Source organism: Lutjanus erythropterus, chromosome 14 (genome assembly GCF_056507025.1).
Source record: "Lutjanus erythropterus isolate fLutEry1 chromosome 14, fLutEry1.hap2, whole genome shotgun sequence".
Lineage (NCBI taxonomy): Eukaryota > Metazoa > Chordata > Actinopteri > Lutjaniformes > Lutjanidae > Lutjanus > Lutjanus erythropterus.
In genome coordinates this window covers 28027005-28052086 of record NC_139330.1, presented here as the reverse complement: position 1 = coordinate 28052086, position 25082 = coordinate 28027005, and the positions used below count along the sequence as shown (strand labels likewise).

Sequence of the window (25082 nt, the reverse complement as noted above, 5' to 3'; positions counted from 1 at the left end):
CAGCAAAGCAAAGCAGTCTTCTGCAGTGATCATAAGGCTTTTCTGAGTCACATCCATGAAATGAGTTTGCAGACAGATTTTTATAGCAGATTTCTTCTCTTACTCATATTAAATGTGAGGTACTCAGCGCTGTGAGCAGGATTTGAACCTGCGCGGGGAGACCCCATTGGATTTCGAGTCCAACGCCTTAACCACTCGGCCATCACAGCTCCTACATGCTGCCCTCAACAATCTCAAAACTCTGAATCGGAATTCTGCTTACTAACTATGAAGGCGTTATTTTTAATCAGTACTCACAGCCAATAGCTTGTTGAGGCTTTTTTTTTTTCTGGAAACACTCACTGCTTTCAGTGCCATACTGCAGATAACTGCGCTTCAGTTTTAGGACTGCAGGGAAGATGTCACTGCATTTTAGATGCAGCAACATCACTGACAAACCATCACAAACTGACACATAAAAGAATGGTTTGTGTGTTGAAGAACTTGCACATGTACATTGCATACCATTTGTGGTATATCATGTGCATTTATATGTCCTGAAAATAAAAGAACATGGGTCTACTGACACCCTTTCTGCTCTATTCAATACACTAATATCTCTTTATGCTAAATAACGTACCCTCTTATGAGACTTCAAAGAACAAATTGTATACAAAGAGGCAAAACCAACAATTTTCCACTTTAAAAGGTCTAGAATTTAGAATATTGACTTGACAGGCAAACGTTCATGTATTTATGAAGAAAAATGATACCTTGATGATGACTGTGAGTCAAAACACGTTGCCATATCCACTAATTCATAAAGTATTTTTTACATTTATTATCATTACCCAGTTTTATCATCCTTAAGGAGCACAGTCATTGTTATATATTCATTGATGTATTTGTGTGTGTATGATTCAAATACTTAGATTTTCTTTCATTTGTGAGTTAAGAATGTGACAATGACACTGCAAATCCTATCGCAGTTTATTGTAAACCTTCAGCAGCTGTTAAAGGACGACTCTGTCAGCCTCTTCAAAATCCTCAGGCATGAGACAGCTTAATGAACAATAAGCTTAAGTAACAATCTGCATATTTTCAAAAGTGAATTTATATTTAATATATAAGAATGACACTGTCAGATGGCTTTGCAGTAAGTCTGTGAAATCCCGTACAATCTGTGCAGGAGCTTCCAACAGATTACAACAGTCAGAAACACTGAGAAATTCAGGACTGCACAATGTTGCTGGACAACAATGACAAAATCAAATGCCACTATATTTTTGCCTTAATGCCTTGAAGAAGATGTCACAACTTTGGAATAATAATTATGCATAAGCCAGAAAATCAAGGCAGCAACATATAAACTGCATCCTGATGTAAACAGTGATTCTCAAACCCTTGAGTCATGACCTCCCAGAATGATCAGGTTGGTGTCCTCAACACCTCAGGTGATGTAATGTAAAAAAAACATACGACCTCATTTACAATCATGTTGGACTGAATGTTACTTTTTGTTCGTGTTTGTCTGTCCTGAACATGGTGGTTTAAGTTGGTAATTGTCAATTTTGTGATGATCTATAGTTGTAACCATTAGTGAGGTGGTTGTCTTCAGGCCAGCTTTATTTTGCATATTTTTATGTTGAATATCTTTAAGGGGCTGATGTCGATGGAGCTGCTTCCTGGCTCTCATTCTGTACTGCTTACTATGTTTTTTTTTTTTTAACCTATTTTATTCACCACAACCCAGAAATTATCTCGTGACCCCAATGTCAAGAACCACAGATATAACATAACACCCCAAATCCCATTGTCTTGTATATCATGACACACTGTCATATCAATGTATTGTCCAGCTTTATTGCACAAACATGTAAATGATGCATACTGTTTATTTGATAATACACGTAATATGTTACTTCCTCTGGATGCTGACATTGCTTTACCGTCCTCGTCTGTGACCACATGATCATTCTTTGTGCAGGGATATCAAATTATTTAAAATGTATAGTCCAATAAAAGCACATTTCACCCCATATAGAGCACATAAAGCATCTTAAAGCATTTTATTTATTGATGTAAATAGGTTTACCTCTGTATGATTGTCTATAAGAAAAAGTTTCCTTCGACCAACACATGATAATAATACATCCTGTATACAAAAGACCATTCAAAGCAGTGCTGGGTGAAGCAAAATTAAAAAAAACAAAAAAACATAATACTGCACAGTTCAGACACATAACTTAAAATAATACAGTCCTTCAACACCACTTGATTGAATCATACAGATACATACACTGGTCCTTCATAGCGAGTCAAGGCAGCTTTTTAACAAAACAGCAAAATACGAATCAGTTTGATTGTAAACCAATACTGCCATAACACCATAAACCGTCCTTTGAAACATCTCAATCATAAACATTTAAGGCATTTATCAAATGAAAAGTACCGTTCAGTGGTTCCAACAGAAACACACAGATGTAAATACACATACCGTGAAGGCACACGTGGCTTTGGCAAATTAAACACCCGTGTTTCCCCTGATGTTTTCTGCAGCGGTAGCAGGAGGTTGAGGCCATTTTTAAGTTTGGTTTCACGTCCGTCCATGTATTCAGGTCGTAATTAAGACAATTTGTGACAATCGAGTTGCTGTATTGCTTCTGTTTTTTACATCAGCAGATGTGATCCGATCCAGCCAAACAAACATACAAACATAATTTAAGGCACAAAAGGCTAATTCCCTTCACTCTTTTAAGCAGCCTAAAAATGACAATCCTGAATAGAAAAAGGCACGAAGGAAACACTGGTACGACAAGAGAAAAGAGAAATAGCTTGTCAGCACACTAAAGGAAGCTGATTGGTTGTATTCTAAGCCCTGCACTGTAACCCTGGGACTCCGATGTTGACAATAATATTGCCATCAGACGTAGATTTAGCTTCACCTAATGCTGTCTGTGCTGTGTAAACATGCTGGGAAAGTCACATGTGCTGCTACCTGCCAAATGCTGGTTTAGAAGTCAAGTAAGACTTTGTCTTCTTTCTAAAAGTGTAGCTGTTTGGTAAAATATAATATCGAGCAAGTTATTAATGGAATCTATCAGCAAAGGATGAAAATAAATAGCAAACAGAAGAAAGTCAGTGTGGATCAAGGTTCAGGAAAATACTGTTGTTTGTAACTGTAAGTGATCGCTGTCTCACAGCAACCAGGTCAAAGCAGCCCACCCAGAAAGCATCTTCCAACTACAACATGGTCGTAAACCTGAACAGAACACATAGTGCCTAAAGAGATGCAGAGAGCTAAGAGTTTTTTCACTTTTCACTGTTAAAAAAAAAAAAAAAAAGGTGGGAAAACTCAGAAATTCAAAGCAACTGCCTTCACTGATCTCATAAAGCTACCACAAGGAGTTTGTAACTGGTTGTGAAACAGTCTTAATTTAATACTAATGCCTTCATATGACCTACGTAAGCAAACAAGACCATCAGGGAAAAGACTGTTTCTATATGGTTATTCTTAATGCCTGCTTACCAGGCTGGATTCTCCTGTGCTTATATCTTCACAGGCAAAGTTACAGTGAGTCATAGCCAGCTAAAAAGAAGCAGGAGGACATTTTTATTTAGATAACTTTATTTCTGAAGTTATATTTTGTGCTTATGGCGGTGGAAACACTGCCACTTTTGTCCACAGGGGCCTCCAAAATTGACACAATAATGACAGCTCCTTGTAGTAGCTTTAAGTTTTGAAATGAATTAAACAAAAGTCTTGCTGACCTCAAATCTTGTGAACACAGTTTGTCATTATTAAATGAATAAAACTGAAAATTAAATCATTAACCATTATTCACTTTCACTTCAATGAGTTTATTCAACAATTTTTGAAATACATTTTTTTGTGGTTTCTAAAACTCAAAGATTGAAGTTTATATAAAGAAGAAAGGTAAATTATCTCAACAAAACAATTAGTTGGTAAAAACTTTAACTTGAAGTCTGAATTGGGCTCAAAACTCAAAGATCTATTGAAGTAAACTGCCTTGAAGTTCTGTGTTTTCTCAACTTATCTGAACACTGTACCAGAATATAAACAGGCTTTGGTCTTTGAAAGCTGCTACAGAGGCACATGATGTGAACTCCACATTGTGGGCCTGTCCTTTTACTTGGTCAACCATACTTCAGGTCCATTTCGCGTGTTGCAGTCCACAGATGAACCACATGCCGCAGGTAAAAGCACAAGGAGGAGAGAGGGGGACAGACAGGTAGGGAAAAAGAGAAAATCGTTCCAGGGGTTGTGTTTGCTGCGAGCTCTTCTTCACCTGGGTATAGGAGGAAGAGGAGGAGCTCCCCTCTCCTTTTTACCAGGACCTGGAAAGAAGCAAAGGCACAGAAGAGTTAGTGGGTGTTTCCTCCAGCAGGTGGCACTGTGTCACAGTCCAGCTGGACCGCAGATGTGTTTACTTCAGAGTCCCAGTTGTTTGTTTGCATGTCTGACAAAATATCTCATAAACTGAGGGATATTTGTAAAAAAAAGGTTCATAGGAATTGAAAGAAGTGATTCAAATTTAATAAAAATCAAACACAGCAGAGGTACAGGTATGATCCACAGGGAGTCAACTGAGGCTGCAGCCAAGAATCATTTTCACTGTCAATTAATCTGTCAATATTTTTTGTTTGGTCAATAAAATGTAAGAAAATTGAGGAAAAGTGTTGATCAGTGTCGATCAAACAAATGGTTTGTTTTAATCACAACCCAAAGATACTCAATTTACTGTCATTAAGGAGTAAATAAACCAGAAAATATTCACATTTAAGACAGAGAACTTTGACTTTTTTTTCATTTAAAAAAATTAATCAAACTAATTAACTGATCATCAAAATAGTTGGCGATTAATTTAATAGTTGACAACAAATCCATAAATCAATTAATTGTTGCAGCTTTAGACTTTAGCCACTGAGACCCAAGCCTGAACGGCCTGATGATGATGATGATGATGATGATGATGACGAGGGACTCTGTGAACAGTTCAAAAGAAAAAAACGTCGTGTCTTTTAAGCCTCAAGTCTTAATCATTGGTTTTCATACTCTTTTTATCACTAAAGTTTATTTATATTATTGACATTTAACATTTCATTCTTTTGTCATATTAAGTAATTTTCATTCTTTCAAGATAGTGTTTATTGCTATCTGTTTTTGTTTTACTTTTGTGTATGCTGTTTTATTCTTGCTTTGTGAAGCATTTTGTTCTGCATGTTTATATGAAATGTGCAAAAGTTGTGTTGAGTTACAGTTTGCTCTAATAGGTAGCATCTACTATTATTAATTATCATTATCATTATCTTCGTACTTGTCTCTTGCGGTCTTTTTTTGGACTTAATTTAAGACGTAATTTTAACATGCATAACCTGAGCAAGTTTACTTGTTATGATTTTCATATTTAAACAAAAAAAGATGTGATTTCATGGTTAATTTTTCTGGTTGAGAAAATTCAGTGTCTGTTCCGTTCAAGAAGACAACATGACAGTCACCTTAAAGAGGGCTCTTATTCTTTAAAATGTTTTAAATGTCTTCATGCAACATTTTGGAGATATCAGACACCAGTTCCGTGTGTTTGTGTGTGTCGGACTGACCTCTGCCATCAGTCTTGGCAATCTTGCTGGGGTAGGTCTTCGGGAAGGGCACGTAGGGCTCAGGTGGAGGAAGGTCCGACACTGGATGGAAATTGAACCGACACTCCCACTCGTCTGTTAACAGAGAGAAGTGGACGTCAGCGGGTTTGTGGGTTTGTGTGAGGTCAACAGGCTTCTCTAAAACAGTATCAGGAGTGAACTGGTGCAGAGTGACTTGAAGGTAAGTCAATATAAGAAAGCTTGTCTAATAAACTATAAATGTTATTTATGTTATGTTATTTAAATAAAAAAAAAAAGCTCTAAAATAATTTATCAAGCTACGGTTTATTCTGAAATACATTTTAAAATGAAAATTTAATCCAAATGAAAACAAATCAGGAAATATCTGAATAAATTATAAGCAAAGAAGAATAAAATATAAGAATTAATTTAATTCTAACTTGTACCACTGACAGTATGAATTTTTATTCATTTAGCACTTTCAAAGTTTGCTACACATTACTGTTTGTGTCTAAAACCTGTGTAAAAGCACTACATAGACACAGAATATTATGATTTTAGGAAATGTGATTAAAATCTGTCAGATCTTTTGGGACCCCATGACACTTTTTGTCCCCGCTGCCTTCCAAATCTAACGTACTCCTCTGGTTCAATGGGATAAAAACAACACGAGCAGGAGGTCAGTGGGTTTCTGCCATCATTGTACTCACTGGAACTCATGTGGTAAAAACAACACTGAGGGCAACAGATTTCTCTTGCAGAGACAAGGAGAGGACAGTTTTTGAAAAGGGAGACAATCCTCTTTAAAGCAGAGTTTGTGTTATCTACTTGCAGAGTTACCACTGGCACATGTGGATTTATTAAACCTCTGTTTTGCTAAACGATAGGGTTTTATTTTCCTGTATAATATGCTTTATATGTATTTTAGCACCATTCCTCTCTAAATAGTATTTTCATTTTTTGTCCCACAGTTTAGACTGTTTGCTTTCTGCTCTCTATTTCCCAACAAATTGTTTTATTAACACTCCCATAAACCAAACTAGCACATTGAGGGATTTACTCACCCTGTATCTGGTTGTGGTGAGAGTTTTGGAAGCCGTTACCCATGGGTGGAGGAGGCGGAAGGGCCCCTCCTATCCCCGGCCTGTCTGGAGGGAGGGGAGGTCTGCCGCCAGGCCCGCCGCGAGGTGGCTCCGGGCCTGGCCGACCAATAGGAGAAGGCGCCGCCGATGACCTCACACTGCCCCCACCCATGCTACGCCCTGAGGGAGGAGGGGGAGGAAGAGGCCCTGTGGGAGTAGAAGTAAAAATTGATTGATTCTGAATCAGGCTCAGTCGTTCTCATTTTACACTTAAATACATGTTAAATTAGTGAATCAACTCGAAAAATTCAACAAGCTAAAGGAGGACCAGTGATTGTTCAAGCTCAAAAATTCAAACTTGAAAACTGCAAGTTTTGCCAGGTTTTAGGTTGTTCTACTGTTTATTTTGTAAATTAATCTGTTAACTAGCTAGTAGTTTGCGTGATGTTGGACTAATGTTGTAATATTGATGGACAGTCAAGAGAAAAGAACATTAAGCTTCATTTGAAGCCAATTAAATGACCAGAGTAATGGGCTGGATGCCATTAACCATTTGTTTCATGTTGCTTTTTGTAGAAGTTTATACTGCAATGCTAACATTAGCATTAGCATTGTTGTTATATGGAAGCCCTGCTCCATGCCTGTATGTGTGTGTTCTTGCTGTGTGTAACTTCACTTGACAAGACATGTCCTGAAGGTAATGATTAAGCTAGCGTGCTTTTGAGCCAAGCTACATCTTTGCACGGGAAATTCCAACATCCCTAACAGCAACTCATGATGTGAATGGTATTTTCACGTAGGAGGAAGACACATTTCAACTATTTTATTCATATGGTTTACATGCAGAATTGATCAACTGTCCAATTTACCTGAACGCGTTGAGGACTGGTTCCTTCCAAGAGATGGCGGTCTCTCGTTTGGTGGAGGAGGGAGAGGTCCGGTCCGACCATGTGGTGGAGCTGGACCGTGGCTGGAAAGGAGAACCTGAATTTTAATCTACAGTATGAACCGACCACCTGTGGTTTTCAAATAGGGGTCACGGCGACCCCCAGGGGTCTGTGGCACTGAGTTGTGAAAACAGCTTTTTTTAATACGTGTTTAATATCTTTCTAACTCATTTCTCTTGTGTTGTTCTTTCACATAATTAAATAGATATGTAAAAAGATAGGCCCACTTAATTAAAAGGACATACAGGCATCCTTGGCTGTGCAAACGCTGTGTACACATGTGGCCTCAATGCAACTCATCCATGAACAAATGGCAGAAACAGAGAAAACGTCATCAGTACCTGTTGAGTGAGCTGTTCCTTTGGGGCAAACGAGGGGTGCTGTGGTCGTCCCCTCCAGCCGGGGTGGGTGGGACAGGTGGAGGGCCCGGTCGGCCTGGAGGCAGAGGGGGTGCGCCCCCTCCAGGTGAGGGCCGAGACGAAGGGGAGGAAGAGGCAGAGGGAGGTTTGGAGTTGACAGGGGGAGGAGGAGGGGGCATATCGCGGGGCATAGATGGTCGATGACCTCCCATAGGAGCTGGTGGTGGCGGGGGTCTGTCGTCAGGAAGCGGGGGCCTCCCTCCAGGAGTGGGTGGAAGGGAGGGTCGGCTGCTGTTTGAGGGTGGATGAGGAGGCGCGGGGAATCCTGGTCTCGGCCCGGCTGAGGAGCCTCCCGGTGGGGGAGGGAGGGGTCCGTGCCTCCCTGGGGGAACACTGGGAGGTGTGTGTGCGGAGGCCGGGCTGGGCCGGGGTCCTCCGGGGAGTGACGGAGGAGGGGGGCCACCGCGAGACTGGAAGCTCTGGCTTGGTCGCGGTGTGTTGGGTATGGGAGGAGGGGGGCCTCCTGAAGTGTCTTGTCTGGAGGAAAAGTTCGGCCGACCCTTGGGAAGATCGGGAACGCTGCCACGGCCGCCAGCAGGGGCTCCTGGGAGTTTAGGTGGACCTCCACCGCCTCCAAAGGGGGTGGGCCCACAAGAGCGGCCTCCTGGGGGAAGCACGGGTCCTCGGCTGGGTCCTGAGTCTGTAGGAGAGAAAGAAGAAAGTAAAATCAACTAAATTAAGACTGAAAGTGTGCATCCTCTTCATCCAGGTATAAAATCCCAGTGCGCAGGTATAACACGAGACTCGTGGGCTGACAGAAGAGATTAGTGTGACTCTGAATTTAAAAAAAACAGAATGAATAGTCAAATCCTTTTAGAGCCAACAATTCACTTGCATGTCTTTGGACTGTGGGGCGAACACCTGGTGCACCACCATTATTCTTTATTTATATATTTACCATTAGAGTCCCTGTTGGCTGCAGACCTCAGTTTTGGCATCCCTCCCGCGAACAGGCCTCCCAAACCAGCAGGAGCCCCACCGCCAAAACCTCCTCCGCCGCCGCCACCGCCACCACCTCCACCTCCACCTCCTCCTCCCCCGCCTCCTCCTCCTCCTCCTCCTTTGGGTTCTGAAAGGATAAAGAAAAAACATTGAATGAATCGTTCATCTTCAGGATACATTTTCCACATCTAAAACAGTATGGCTGCATGTTTGTGTGAAAAAATTTTCTTCTTTTCTTCTCTGAGAAATGTAAACATACACATAATGGGCACAATTTAGAGCTGAACAACAAGCAAAACAAACTGCTATTATTATAGGGATATGAGACATGATTTTAGTTGGAATGGTAATTTTTGCATTTCATTTTCACTGAAAAAATACAAAACTGAAGATGTGATTTGTGCTGGGGTCTGTACCAAACAAGCATGTTCTCTTATGTTGATAGAGTATGATCTGTACACCAGGGCATCTTTGTAGTACAGCCTGACTGAAACTGGATTTTTGGGACTGATGCCAATACTAATATTACCTTTCATTGGTAAATTCAATGATCATAAATAAACTATACATAAAAAATACAATCAGGACAACTTGAATTAAGAAAAATGACTAAATATACAAAAAAAATGCTGCCTATAAAATTAAAAAAAGAAATAAAACTATCTGACAACATGATATGAATACATCGATGTAGCTATGCTAAGACCTTTATAAGAAAATGTAGCTTCATCGATTTGGATATTGTACTTGGCGATTTTGATAATATTTGGATTAACTGTTCAGCCCTGCTGCTATTGGTGAGGTCTTTACTTACTGTCCAGTACGGGTCCACTGCGGTCATTGGTAACAGCCTTCTTTAATCTGGTTCCTTTACAAATGTCACCCAGCAGAGCGTTCCTCCCTTGCTGCTCTGAACGGTTTAGACTGGGCTTCTCTGTGTTGGCCTGAAACACACACAGAGATGTACGGTCACTGAGACAGAACACAGACAGAAACATGGAAACAACTTTGTGTGTTCAATCCATTAAGTCCGTACCAGTGAGATAACAGAGCCTGTAAGTAAAACTGAAAGACAGACAAAAGAAAGATAGGAGAACACATGTAGTAACATATTTTATCCACAAGATGTCTCTGCTGGGCAGGTTCGAGAGGACAGAGTAACCGATACCACTGGGCAGAGAGACAGAAGGACTTACAGAGGCAAAGGTCGGAGGAGGGGGAGGCCCCGGGGGTGGTGGGGGAGGCGGGACTGGCATCTTCCTCTCTCCACTTTTATTCTATCTCCACTGGACGCCGCACCCTGAAGGACAGGTGACACAAACAGAATAGTAGAAAGATAAGGAAACGCACTGGTGTTGCAAGATGTTTAAGCAGTTGTTCTCCAAACTTGAGACCAAGGTCGCTGAGACAGTTTCAGCGTGTCCCCATGAACTACAAGTGAACGTGACGTGCAGACAGACGACAAAAAACATTCTCAGGTGGACATTTCTTGAGCAAAACCTTCGTCGAAGCCAGTGCTGCAGTTAATCTGATAGTTGCATGTGATTGTGTTGAAAAGAGAGGAAAAACCATGAACGCGTCTCTGGGAGCACAAAGTCAACACGATTCTCCACAACAAGCAGCGGTAACACCAGTTAATTTCACTTCCTCAAAAGTGTTTTGGTAACAAGTTTGACAGTCAGTTTCCAGAATACAGATTCAGATTTGGGGGGGTAATATTTGCTTGACTAATTCAAGCTTATCACACTCAGCTGTGATGGTTGTTGTTTGCTCGACACACCTCAGCTACACCCAGGTTTTATCCTGTTCAACAAATTAGGGGCTTTTTAGCTTCTGTGACAGTCAAGATGGCAGCATGTGGTAAACACAACTTAAGGGTTAAAAAACTAGGGATGCACAATTAATATCAGGAAAATTCTATTATCATTCGTATTCGCATGATGAAATTATAACCTACAGCTGCAGCTAACGATTATTTTCATCACTGACTAATCTGTAAATTATTTTCTCAATCGATCGTTTAGTTGTTTGGTCCATAAAATGTCAGAAAATGGCAAATTTCTTGTTTTGTATACAACCCAACGATATTCAGTTTACTACTATAAAGTAGTAAAGAAACCAGGAAATATTCAAATTAAAGAAACCAGAATCAGAGAATTTTTCAAACCCATTAATCGATTATCAAAGTAGTTGGTGATTACTTTAATGATCGATTAATCGTTGCAGCTCTATTATAACTAGGCCTGGGCGATATCGCTGAAAGACCTGAAGTTTCATATCTGCTGATATAGATAATTACTGATCATGTAGGTTGTGACTCATGACATGTTTTGTACTCCAAGGGAAGGGGTGGAAGTGCCTAAGATGATAAAATGAGTAAGTATCAAAATATCTTTGACCAAATACCTTGATTATTGCAACAATACTGTACTGATTACTATTGGTACTTTCACAAAATATTAACCCAATGAGATATTTTTGGTAAACAATCATCAGTCGTGGATATAATGAGTAAGTGGGCAAAGGCAAATAATAGAACAGTATGTTAAGTTCGATTAGTTTACTGTCATGTAGACTTTAAAACCAGGAAAAGACAAGACTTATGCCATATCACAAAATCTGAAATATTGTTATCAGCCATGAGAAGCAGGTAATTATTGCTTATCGGTTGAAAAAAAATCCATATTGTGCATCCCTATTCAAAACAGACAGAAAGACAAGTTCTAGAGAAATGAAGCCCTTCTCTTTCCCTCTGGTGAGATTGTGGCTTGATTTTGTGGTTCTGAAATTAATTATTTGTCATGTCAGTCATTGATAAAACAGGCAAACTGTTCTTCTAATTTAACAAGTTTGACAGAATTGCAACTTTTTGCAAACATCGCAGAAAGTCTTCGCAACAAAGTGAACTCCTGGAGGGACTGACTACAGATCCTGTAGACATCAGTCGGAGCAGGAAAGATTTAAATGCTTAAAAAATATGAGGACAACAGGTAATAAGTCCAATCAACTGATAATGAGCTCACAAGTTATGACCCGACTTACAATAAATATTTCATGCAACAGGAACTTGAGTGTAAGTTCCCTAAAACATGACTTAAAAAATATGCTGCATATCTAGAGTTTATTTTTACATGGACACAGTGACACAGCTCTGTATTACTGCTACTTAGAATTAATGCTTTTCCTGTAATTATTAAAGCTGCCTTCAGCAAAAATGTAAAAATAATCTGGGTTTATGTAAAGATCTTACAATGAAAGACCACAACAGAAGTGTCTCATCCTAAACGTAATACACTGAAGTAATTTCATTTTACACAATCAGACATTTTTAAAGACTAACTGACCAAGGCTGAGACAAAAGCTGCCGCAGACATATCACTGAAGCTTGTGTGGCCAGAGGTGCGACATGAATGAAAAATTTGACCAACAGAGTCCCGAACAGACTGAGGCCATTATTTTACCTTTTTACCTTCTAAAATTTCTCTTATTTATATTTTCTTATTTCTTACAGTAGATGGTTTTACACTGCAGCTGTTTGTGTGCAGCACAAATAAACTGATAACACTGAAAGAGGACTTGGAAGGCTTGTCAGGGTCTTTTCTGTAGACCAGCACTGCAGGCAGAAAATATAATCAAAGTATCTGTGTATAAAAAAAAAAAACTGCATTCAATGGGTAACTTCAGTCTTTTTCAACTTGAGCCCTGTTTCCCATGTTTTCTAGGGACAACAGTTAGTTAAATTGGTCCAGTACTGAGGGAAAGTGCAGCAGCTGGCAGAAGCGAAAGTAAGCCACAATGCTATCCATATGGGAAACTGCACCATCAAAGTACAACCACTACAAGTTCTTGGTTTCTGCCACTGACTGGCAAAGATTGTCGCTCTAAATGTCTGACAACATTATGGAAAGGATCCCGACAGAGATAAACGTTTTTTTTTTAAAGAGTAAGATACGTTTTCTTTAACCAGAAAGAGCTGTTTTATTGCTCTTGCTAAAGCCAGCAGACTCCATTTACACAACACATATAACACAGTGAATTAAGGGTTCATTTTGACCAAGCCAGAGTTCATTATGCCGACATTTTTATTGAATTTTGTTTTATTTCTGTTGAATGTGAATGAAGATGATGATGATAAAATTAAAGTTATGTAAAATGAGTGGGGCTGGGTGATAGTATTACAATATTGTGATATGAAATCAGATATAATTTAGATCATAATACTGCAATATGGTGCAATATAAGTTTATTTTCTGTCTCTTATTTTGAAATCTGACTGGATTGTCTGCTTTTTCTGTGTGTGACTTCCTGCTCGCTCAATCTGCTCTGTGCAGATTGACACAGCATCCGCCATAAACAGAGTTGGCGTGCATTTGAAGCGGAGCGGAGAGGAGAGCAGTTTTTGGGATGCACCGAGGTGCTGCTGCTGGAATCACAAGCGCTCTGTTGAATGGACGCAAACAGCTCTGGCTGAAATGGCGTAGCCGTGACACCACCATGCCTGGTGGAATCTAGCCATTACAGTAAGGTGATATCAGAACTTACCAGACTGTTTTAGCTGCTCTATTATTTTCCTTCACCCACTTAATCATTATATCCACATCCCTGATGATTACCTGTTTATATTTTGCGAAAGCACCAATCGTTACCCTACAATATTACTGCACTATCAAGCTATTTGGTCAAAAAAATTATATTTGATTTTGTCACCCAGTCCTAGTATAAAATAATCATATGTTTGCACTATTTATGGTCTGTTACTTTAGAGAAAATGTGCATATTGAGATATATATTGTATACTGTGGAATAGCCTTAAAATATTGACATATTGTTGATAAGCCATATCACCCAGCCCTCAAAAAAGTGTCTGGTGAGTATAGAAAGAGCAATAAAACATCTGTTTTTGGTTAAATAAAATATATCTTACACTTTTAAAAAAGTCTATCTCTGTAGTGATCCTGTCCATAATGTTGTCAGACATAACAATATGAGCCTGTCACAAAAACAAGCACTTTTGATGGACATACATTGATGGTGCACATTTGGCCATAAGGATTACATCGTAGCTTAGTTCCACTTCCGCCGGCTGCAGTGCGCTCCCTCACTATTGGTCAAAATTGTTGTCCCCATTGTCACACAGACACAAAAACATGAGAAATTAGAGTCTGGGTTGAAAAATATTGCTCAAAAACTAATATACAAGTTCAAGTGCCAAACCCCATTACTCACAAAAGAAGAGTCACATACAGCACTTCCCCATCTTTGCTGTACGGTCTGTTACACACCGAAACACACGGCTGCAGAGATGATATTTAAATACTTCTCCATCAGCCATTTTATAAAAGTTTTAGATTGGAAGCTTTAAATAGACATCAATGAAACACATGAACACAGTGGAATTTTGACTACGATAACTGGAAAAATGCATTTATTATTTCACCAGTCATGCTTAACTGTTAAAGCTAAATTCTTTGACATTTGTGAAGATAAACCGAGGAAACAAGCTATAACTAAACACTCAAAGCTGATACAGCTTTACAGCATTAATTGTGACATGCTTGACTGTTAATGTCAAGAACTAACTGCACTGAGATCACAGAGGTTAGATCAGGTAAAATGCAATGAAGCAAAAACTCCACAAGATGCAGGAGGAGGAACAAGTTGGACATAATTACATGTAACAGCCTCTTCCTCCCACACATACAGACTTGCAAAGTCAAATTCACACCATAATAAGCCATTTTGCCCTCACAGAGATACTCACACAGTTCGGCCTCTCACTTCATTTTAAGTCACACACACAGTCTGGCTATCCTCTAGGGGCCTCCTACTTCCTGCATGCTGCTGACAAACAGGAAGTCACCACGCAGCTCCAGTACCGCAGCCATCCGGTTGCCAGGATGATGATACCTTCGCATCTCAGCTTCGCATCATTTGACATTCTCCTCCTTCCTCTCACTTTCTTTTCTGTGTATCACCCCTCTCTCTCTCTCCTTTTCTCCTGCTTCTGCATACTGCTCTCTTGGTTTTTTTTGCACCGGCCCGATGTTCATCCTCTCATCCCAAATCAGCCTTCTTTTTTTCAGTCTCTGCATGATTTGTCACCTTCTGCATCTCAGACTGAAAACTGACTCCTTATTCAAACAGAACAGTTTCCAACGCTCATGGCATGCTGCCATCACCTCTTCTGGTTAAGAAATGCTAAAAAAAAAAATGAACAGAAGACACCTTGAAGGTCTGGAAGCTTTAAGTAAGCACACACTGGGATCTGTTCTACCTGGTGGATATTTTTCTTTGGATAATTTAAGTTTTGACACATTCACATTTTTTAGTTTGGCGATGGTAACTAGGGATGCAGAACATGGATTTCTTTCCAGCCAGTAACAATAACTGATAATTACTTGGCTGATACTGATGAGATAACTGATAATTTCACATTTTTGTGTTTTAATAGCAAACACATGTAACACCTGAGCGCCAGAAAGGCTAAGATTAGACATATGATTTGATACTCAACAGCTCTGAACAAACCAAATCTAATGGACAACACTATTACAACAAAAATAAAGAGCAGTACTGACTCTTCAAATTTATTTTTTCTCATAAAATAAATCAAAATACAAATATACTTTGGCTTATAGAGCATTTTGCCTAAGAATTCAAATTAAATGCTTTGACATAATCAGTCAAATTAGATATTATTATACCCCTTGTATATGCAGATACTGATATAGACTGATGCAGCCAATATCGGCAAATAATTTAGCAGCTCCGATATTTATTGTGCATCCCTTATAGAAACACTATGATTTTGTCTACAGGGGCCTCTGAAATCAACATAATATGAAAGTTCTTGCAGCTTCCTTAACTTTGTGCCTAATGCTAAACTGGTTTGAGTGGTGAAGCATTTTGTTGAGCCCAAATAACACAGAATACCTAAAAAGTGAAATACTTTTACCAAACAGTATAAAAAAGATCATGGTGGCGAACATGCAAAGAGTAATTTTGAGGTACATTTCTGAGCTGCACCCCAAGCAAAATGATTAAATTCAAAACATTAACCCATTTTTATTAATATTAGCCAGATATCAACCCGATTAAAGTGATGGGTTAAATGTAGAGAATGAATGACTGTGTAATTGTACTCTGTATGACTGTATGATCAAAATTTACTCTGACCAAGTAAAGGCAGAGTTTGTTTTAGAACTGAGGATGAATTGAGATGAACCAGGACTGCCATCATCAGGTCAAATATTCCCGTCAGCCCTGGCTGTACTTGGCGTTTATTGCCAATTAACAAATGTTAGAACAGTAAACTGGTGAACATGTTAAACAGTATAATTGATAAACATCACTGTCTTAGCATACTTATGCTAATATTAGCATTTAGCTCAAAGCACTGCTGTGACTGCAGCTTCACAGAGGTGTTGGTGTGTGACTCTTGTAGTCTTGAAGGTGCTAACTTGTGGAAAATTGGCAAAAACTGGAATATACAGTGATTCAGTGTCACTCTTTGCACTTAATTCAACATGTACAAAAACATTTTGACCATATCAGTAGACATAAACTGCCGTGAAAGTCAGATTGACAACAATCTTATTTAACACGATTTCACAATGGGTTACAAACTGCCTCTGTGGTACCGCTGAATAAAACAACCTTATCTCTACTATAGAAGCTGTGGCCTAAACAGAAAATATCCACATACTGATGTAACCCTGATACAGAATCTACAACATGATAATTCACAGGCCAGTTCAGTTGTTATCTTTTACATGACTGCCACTTATTTTATAGAAAAAACCTTAAATAGCACAGAAAATAAGCTCAAACACTGACTGAGAGCCAAGCATAAACAGGACAACATGTACAGCACACGTGCCTCAGTAGAAGAGCTTAAACCTGCTGCACTTTTCCTGCAGACTGAACGTGTATGTGTGTGACTATGACATATGGAGTTTGAATAATATTAAAAGATGCTGGAGTACATGCAAAGTTAGTGATTCCCACATGAGACATTTTGTGGAGTCATATTATAATATAACACTTTAAATCACACTATGCTACTGTTGATTTTTGGTGTCTTTTCATGATATACTGAATTTATACAGTTTGTTAATATTTGAGACTAGAACTGTGCAGAATATACTGAATGCTGAAGCTTCATTGTATGTGCAGTAACACAGAACAGGAGGAGAAGTCTGGTCACAACTCAGCACAAACTCTAAGGCTTTGTTTCTCAAATCAGGTCTTTAAAATAGACTGTCCGCACTGTTATTTGCAGGTGATCAGAGCAGATTTGTGCGTCCAGAATACTCTGCATGGGTTGCTGTGGTAACGGCGTAGGCCTCAGTAACTACATACACTGGTGACATGGCTTTTGCGTAGCGTGTTGTGGTAGGTTCCTTCCAGCCTTAGCTGCACTGAAGCCTCCCCCAAAGTTCCAGAAGGCAAATTTATTTCTGCGTCTGTCCACGGACCGTTATTCTCTGTGATGTCCTCTCTGCTGGTAGCGTCATGAATTCTGCTCAGCTGCTCCGATGCATGTCCCTCACTCATTATGTGACTTTAATCTGATTTGAGCGCCCAGAGTGTCTGAACTAAGACGCATCTGTAGACAGCAGATAGACTGAAGTAGAAAGTAATGTAGATTGGACTTTTCAATTATAATTATTATTTATTATTTAATTTTCAACCACCTCCAAATGTGGCCTGAATGTGATTTTTAAAAAATCTAATTTGGCCTGCTTTTTTGCTGTCCAGATGTTATAAAATCAATCAGGATACAATCTTAATATGCAACAAAAAACAGTTTGGGACTGGCAGTCTGAACAAAGCTTTAACTGTCTCTCAACCTGCACACTTCTGTACTTACACTTCCTCTTTTGAGTGCATAAGTGTGTTCACATTGACATTTATGGCAAAACGAAGTGCACTGTGAGTACCTGGATGTTGTACGCAAAAGGTTGAGCGTGGAACGCCGGACACTTCTTGCCCTCAACGGTTGCCATCTTGTCCCCATAGTGGAGGAGGCGTGGCTATCAAACTTGTGAACATGGCGGCTCAGGCGGCCAAGGAAGCAGCCGCAGTGAATACAGTGGCTGCAGTGAACACTGAATTACAGATATATGCAAGACTGTTGTCAGATTGACGCCACCAATATATTTCTTTGGTTAAGTTTGTAAAGTTTGTAAAGATTTGACATATTGGTGTTTTCAGCTGGTTGGAGGACGTTCATATTGAGTGATGTGACATTGGACAACAATGAATAAACAAGCCAGTAGATGTTTTGGTGGGTGGCAGCAAAGCTTCAGTTCGCTCGCGAAGAAGAAGAAACTGCAATCGGCATTTCCAGTGAGGGCATAACAGCACTCAATGATTTGAGACAGCACTACCCTGTCAAAAACAAAAGCATACTGACCAGGAAAGCCAAAATTTCCTGCTTCCTTATGTCACTGGATGTAAGGAAGAACTACAGGTTATTTCATCTTGGATTTCTAGTCTGCTCCTCTGGGTAGCCAGAGGCGATGCTAAATAAGTACTTTTGTCACCTAACACTGTCCTGGCAAACAAAGTAATAGCCACCAGCTATGTTGTAGACATATATTAGAACTAGACAGGGCATTGCAGCTCAGCCTTGCTGCCAATTTTTCCCAGCGGCCACTCACTCGAAAAATTCTCCAACGGCCCAAAGCATTTTTCCCCATTATGAAAGAGATGTCTGTAACTGCAAACAAGCTCAGTTATGACTCTTTCTATGTTTAATCTTTTGATCCAAGGAGTATTTACATTTGTAAACTAGACTTAGATTTAACTAGAGCCCAAAAAAAAAGCATGTCATAACAATGCAAAATCTATGGCTGGATGGGAAGGGCAAAGGGGGAAACACTACTGTGCATATTAAGTGGGCCGCAAGACCAGGAAGTAAACCTGGAAGCTAGAAAACTTTTGCCTTATGCACCAGGCGAGCAGCTCTCATTAGACTGAATGGATGCCATCTTTACATAAAATATCTAATTCTAGCCATCTAGCTTTCTTAGTCGGTATAGCATACACTGAGGAATTTACTGACTACATTTACTATCAACAATGATTAGACACCCACATGAAACATGCTGAATTTTCCCTTTAAGTAATAACAATCACTAAGACACAATTCTTCAGTAACTGTTCGGTCATATTTTAGTTAAAATAAAAGGAAACAACCGTGGTTAGCATAAGGTCTTGGCCAAATAAGACAAACTTAAGCTGAACAGGAAAACATCACTCACACGAGGAAACTTCTCGACCTGAGCTGTCTGTTGAAGCTGCACTGGCAGATTTAAATGCACATGTGCATGTTTCCACTGTGCTAACAATTACAGATGTTTCTATGTCCACCTCCACCATGACTGAATCCTCTGCGACAGGGAAATGTACCTCTAGATTTCCATTAAGCTCAATTTATAGAAATCAAGTAGCTGAACTTACAGGTTAGGCTGATCATCAGGAGAGACACCGTCACGTCTTAATTTAGCCTGCGATTAAAGTTGTTCAAATATGACTGAGACGGCCTGACGGTTTTGATCAGGATATAGAGACTAACACATCGACTCATTTCCTGCAGCACTGATGAAATGACACTGACACAACTGCACATGTAAGACCAGAAGAACAAACCAGGCAGAGAGATGACAGGCAGAGTTTCTTATGTGTTGCAGTGGGGGGGGGGGACTTGTAATGGAAAACCTCCACCTTGGTTTTATGTAGCTGGCAGTTGTCATTTTAGCCACAGTCACCGCCAGAAACACACTTTGTATGATGTCCTTAAAAAAAGCACCTAAATGTAATGAGCGGAAACTGAAACTCAAGTCCATTTTTGAGCTGACTGCAGGATTTGCTGATGATACTGAAGCAGCTCTGACTGAATGCAGAAAGACTTCAACTTCCGCCATAGGAAACAGGCCCGTGTGTTGAAATTTAAAAAGCACTACACTACTCCCTCCCCCCAACTCTATCTCGTGCACACACACACAAACACACACACACACACACACACACACACACACACACACACAGCCTAATATTAGCTAAACATTCACAATGGCTCCTTTGACAGACAGAGAGTAGTAGAGATGGAGGGAGAGAGGAGATACGAGGGATTCCAGGGTGTGGATCCTTTGAAGAGACACCGTCAGACACGCACACGTGCGCGCACACACACACACACACACACACACACACAGAGTGAATAAAGCTCACATATGTTTCAGTTTACAAATGGCCATAAAAAGGGTTCTTCATCCTGCCACTGAACCTCCTGTGCTCCACAACCTCATTAGAGTCACTGCACACAGACACACACACGCACGCACACACACACACACACACACACACACACACACAATAAAACCTGTTCTCTCCCAAAAAGATGCACATTAATATTGAATATTCTGATGCTTGAGCATTTAATGGACCAGTGTGTAGGATTTAGTAGCATCTAGCAGTCATAGCGCTCCTTCAAAGCTCCTGTATGAAACTACAGCGGCCATAAGACTCACCAAAGAACGCCAAAGGCCCTCTCTAGAGCCAGTGTTTGTTTTGTCCATTCTAGGCTACAGTAGAAACATGGCAGTTCAATATGGAGGCCTCATTAAAAGGAGGAGCTGCATCCTCTGTAGATATATAAAGGGCTCATTCTAGAAGTTAACAAAAATAGGGCCTGACAGATACTGGATTACAGAGAGGGAGTAAAAAAAATGATTGATATATTGACAAATAATATGTATTTATATATGAAAAATCAAAAATGACATCAGGGCACTGAAACAGTATTTTTCATGATTAGAAATAACTATAAATCCAAAAAACACAAACAGAACAACTTTTTTACATACATAAAATGATGCTTATAAAACTAAAAAATATGCCAATACCAATATAAAACAGTTTAGCTGTGCTAGACCAATATCAAGCCTATCAGCTGAACAATATATAAGTCTGGCTCTAAACAAAAACAGAGTCTTACTTTCAGGTGATTAAACACAAATGAAAACATACTTATTTATATTATATTCCATTTCTACCTCCATTTATTGGAGGAGGGCGGATAAGAAATGAAAATAGCAAAACGCTCACTTCATGACCAAAACTATGCACATATTCACTTCAAATGCTGCTGGTGGGCAAAAGGAAGAAAATCTGGCCAAGCCTCGCTCACTTTCAATGCCATCCCTCCGCCAGGTTGGAGAGCAGCTGGTTTTAAATTACTGTGCAAACTGGGTGGAGTAAAGAGACCATCTGACTTTAAAGGACGGCTCAAAAATAGTTGAGAAAAAAGCACAGTTAAAATAAGAATAATTTAAAAAACAAAATCAGTAGCAGTAATTTTTTTTTTGAAAGAATATCTCAAAAAATCCTGTGATTTAATATGGACTTGTGGTTTTCACAGGGGTGAAGGGGGATGAAGTGGGTCATTAAGTGGAAACCTCCCATCACTTCTGACTCAACTCCACCCAACTTCTCACACAGCTTAACAGCCACGTTAATGTTCCAGAAACGGTAAGAATTCACTGAAATTGAAGAATTAACTACATTCAAATGTGATACAATATATGCCCATCTCTCATCAAGAACAATTCAAAGTGCTGCTGGTCATAAAAAACTTCAAAACCTGAGGTGATTTTGAACACGAGCAAGGGGAAAAGTAATTTTAGATCTTTTGAATGTAGCCCGCCGTAGTAATAAATGTGTCAGCTGTGCAGGAACAGTGCTGAGTGGCTAAGCTAACATCCTGTGGTGTGTTCACATGCACTTGCTCACACACACACACACACACACACACACACACACACACACACACACACAGCAGCTGTATCTGGCAACAGATGTGGTTCCACTGCTGTTGTTTTAGACTTCGACTCAGCAGGTTAATTTTACTTCTTGAGCTTTCTTTAAATAAAGAAATTAGTGCTGAATACATCTCGCAATGGATATATTTTCTGTAGAAAGGCTTGCGTGTATTTGTCTTATTGACTGAGGGATTTCTTTTCAGCACGGTTTCTGTGTACGTGTTTCCTCGGCTGACATGTGTGCTGTGTAGCCAGATGTGATGAGTTTAAATATGGAAGTTTTAGCAGACTAGAAGAGATTCCTGCACACATTTGTTATACAGATGCCTCTAAAAGTGATCATACCTTCAGCCACGGCAGATGAAATCATTGAAGAACATGCAATATAACCACCTTTACTGTTGATCTTTATGGTTTTCCTCAATGGCATAAACCACTTCCCACACAGAACACAACAATCAACGTTCTTTTACTTTGGTTTTCATTGCAAACAATATACATTTCTTAAGTCCCATTCTGTGTGTGATTTTCCAGGTTATCTTCAAGTTTGAAAAAGCTGACTTTTATTTTCAGTCATTCTAGGTACTCAACACGCAGTTAGCACATTACAGATGGTTACTGTTTGGTATTCAAATCTTTGTTTCCTGTTTAGATGTTCAGATGGTGAAAACTCCCAAACACAGTCAATCAAGATCAACTGACATGGAGCGTTTCACCACAAAAACCAAATTAAACGTAACAGTAAAACACTGAACACATCCATGTTACACTACACAACATAACTTCATTATCCATGACATATCTGCACTCTTACACAGAAAACAGTCATCATACATGCAATTCAGCACTTTCTACTCTGAAAAGTAGTTCCACTATATTCTCACAATCAAATGTGGGTGAGTGTTTAAAGATACTGACTGCATTTTTGATGGAAAAAATTCTTAATTACTTGATAATCTAAACAGATAAAGTGACTAGGCTTGGGCAATACCAAAGTACTAGGAAATTCCAACAGTATGATTTTCAATACCATCAAAAATACAGACACTCTTCTTTTTAAACTGATATGGAGATGAGGCGACGTACTGTAGTGTGCAGCTCATGCCACCAGAGGTCAGGCTCTCTACTGGTGGACAAGGCAGCTGAGCTGAGAAACATGGTGTCTGGGGGATGAAGTTACAGGACTAACTCGTAAAAAAGAAAAATGTCTCTGCCCCTTTTAGAGACTGTTTTGGGTTTAGTTCTGATGGTAAAATTGAGCCGGCAAACACTGCACACTACTAGTTGATCAGAGCTGTGCAGCATATCGTAAGTGTGTAAATTTTATTTGGGACTGGCAGTAAATGAACAGTGTAGGGTTCAGTTTGTGAGTGAATAAAGGCTGCCGCTTCTCAGGACCAAAGCAAAGCTCCTGCATGTGTTGTTTCCCTGCTGCTTCCCTGGGATAACATTGCTATGATGATCAGTTCCACCTAGGCGGAGGGGGTACTAACTGAGGGAAAGCATGCCAAAAGCGAGCAGTCGAGTCGTCCCGTTTTACACAAATAACATCATAAATGAAATGTCAGGTATGAAAAAGCAGATACTGTTCAAGCCTAAAATATACTAAATAAATAATGACTTAATTGTTTCAGCTTTACATACATTCACTTGGTTTCAAAAAACTCTGCAGCACGTGATTATAACCACCCAGAACATCGCTGACGCCCATCTACAGAACATCATTGATGTCAGTGAGGCGAGGTGCCTGCGCAGAACTCAGAGGATACTAAAAAGGCAATACACACCCCCGGCACAGCCTGTTCATCCTGCTGCCATCCGACAAGAGATACAGAAGTATCCGCTGTCGTACTATCAGACTGAAGAACAGCTTCTTCCTGTGAGATTAACTTCATCCACAGCACTCCACCATGAAAGACAGTTTATCTCCTGATGTGCTTTTAAACTTTTATGACTTATTCAATCACCCATTTATTAATGCATATAATTTTTGTTTTTGAGCATAAAGGGTACTAAAACTGTCATCTTGATATACAGCCATGTGTTGTAAAGTGATAAATGAATGAACCCTGTAAAGACTGTGCTGGAGTACTCAAACAAGCTGCTTTTAAACAGAATTTCTATCATAACTACCTCATAACAAACAGGAAAACTGTGAAAAGTTGTTTCTATACTGGAGACAGGTTTCAAATTTCAGACGTCATCTTTTCTTTTGACTGTCATCACTTAAATGCTACTTCTAGTGATGGTGAAAACCTGTCAGTGTGGAAAAAAAAAAGACCAGCAAGTCTACTTACTCAATCTGTGTCCATAGAAGAATCAGCAGTAAGTTGAGAAGACAGTAGAAGAAGCACCTTAGTTCATTCCTCATAAAAGTGCAAAATGTGAACAGCAGCCACATACAGCTGTAATCACAAAAAAAAGCGGAAGATTAGCGGCATCTAAAAAATCTTTAAAAAAAACATTCTGCACCAAGTAGAAGTTCTTGATTCCTCTTCCTCTAAACTCACATCTCACATTCAGAGAAGTCCCACTTCAACACACAGACAAACTTTATATACAGCACACGCTACTTCCTCTTTTTCAGTTCCCCACCTGGGGGAGGGGGAGGGGTGCTGGGGTTCCCACTGAGGCTTAGGTTTAGAATAAAGTCCGCAACAAGATTTTACAAACTGGGAAAAAAAAACACTGACCACATTTCAGATATCTGTGGGGATCATTTTCATTATTCGGGTAATAGTCCAACAAAATATAAAATTAGAGTGCATTCAGAGAGTGCACCCATCCCCCAAGGCTGCACAATCCTCTGAATGAAAATCAGTCAGACATAGTATATCAGACAGCCAATATTATCAGACCAATATTGGCCTTTTTCTGCCATTTGTGTTTTATAATTATTAAAAATACTAATGGAAGTTTAGTGTTTCAGTGCCCTAATTCTATTTATATACAAACCCTGATTCCAAAAAGCTGGGACATTATGTAAAACACAAATAAAAGCAGAATGCAATGATTTGGAAAAACATTTGAACCTATATTCAGCTGAATACAGTACAACAACAAGATATTTAGTGATCAAACTGAATAAGCTTTATTCTTTTTTGTAAATATACACTTATTTGGAAATTGGTGCATGCAGTAAAAGCTGGGACAGAGGCATGTTTATCACTATGTTACATTACTTTTTCTTTTAACAACACAATCACTGTCAGTGTTTGGAAACTGCGGCACACTTTTCTATTTTGTGTTGGTCCATCTCAGACG

The 25082-nt window shown here is 39.5% G+C and overlaps 1 protein-coding gene and 1 non-coding gene across 2 annotated transcripts; both read right to left on the bottom strand.

The window, feature by feature from the left end:
* Positions 1-127: 127 nt before the first annotated feature.
* Positions 128-209, bottom strand: trnas-cga (transfer RNA serine (anticodon CGA)). Its single transcript has one exon. It is a non-coding gene; the product is annotated as a tRNA-Ser (tRNA).
* A 1613-nt stretch (positions 210-1822) lies between these two features.
* On the bottom strand, positions 1823-24346 carry wipf1b (WAS/WASL interacting protein family, member 1b). The gene is made up of 9 exons (XM_084735914.1): positions 24116-24346; positions 10188-10291; positions 9806-9935; positions 8948-9118; positions 7972-8689; positions 7553-7653; positions 6666-6890; positions 5602-5715; positions 1823-4338 (listed from the first exon to the last, which is right to left on the bottom strand). The coding sequence occupies exons 2-9, from the start codon at positions 10245-10247 to the stop codon at positions 4286-4288; spliced, it is 1572 nt and encodes a 523-aa protein (XP_084592040.1). The 5' UTR covers positions 10248-10291; positions 24116-24346; the 3' UTR covers positions 1823-4285.
* Between the last annotated feature and the right edge of the window lie 736 nt (positions 24347-25082).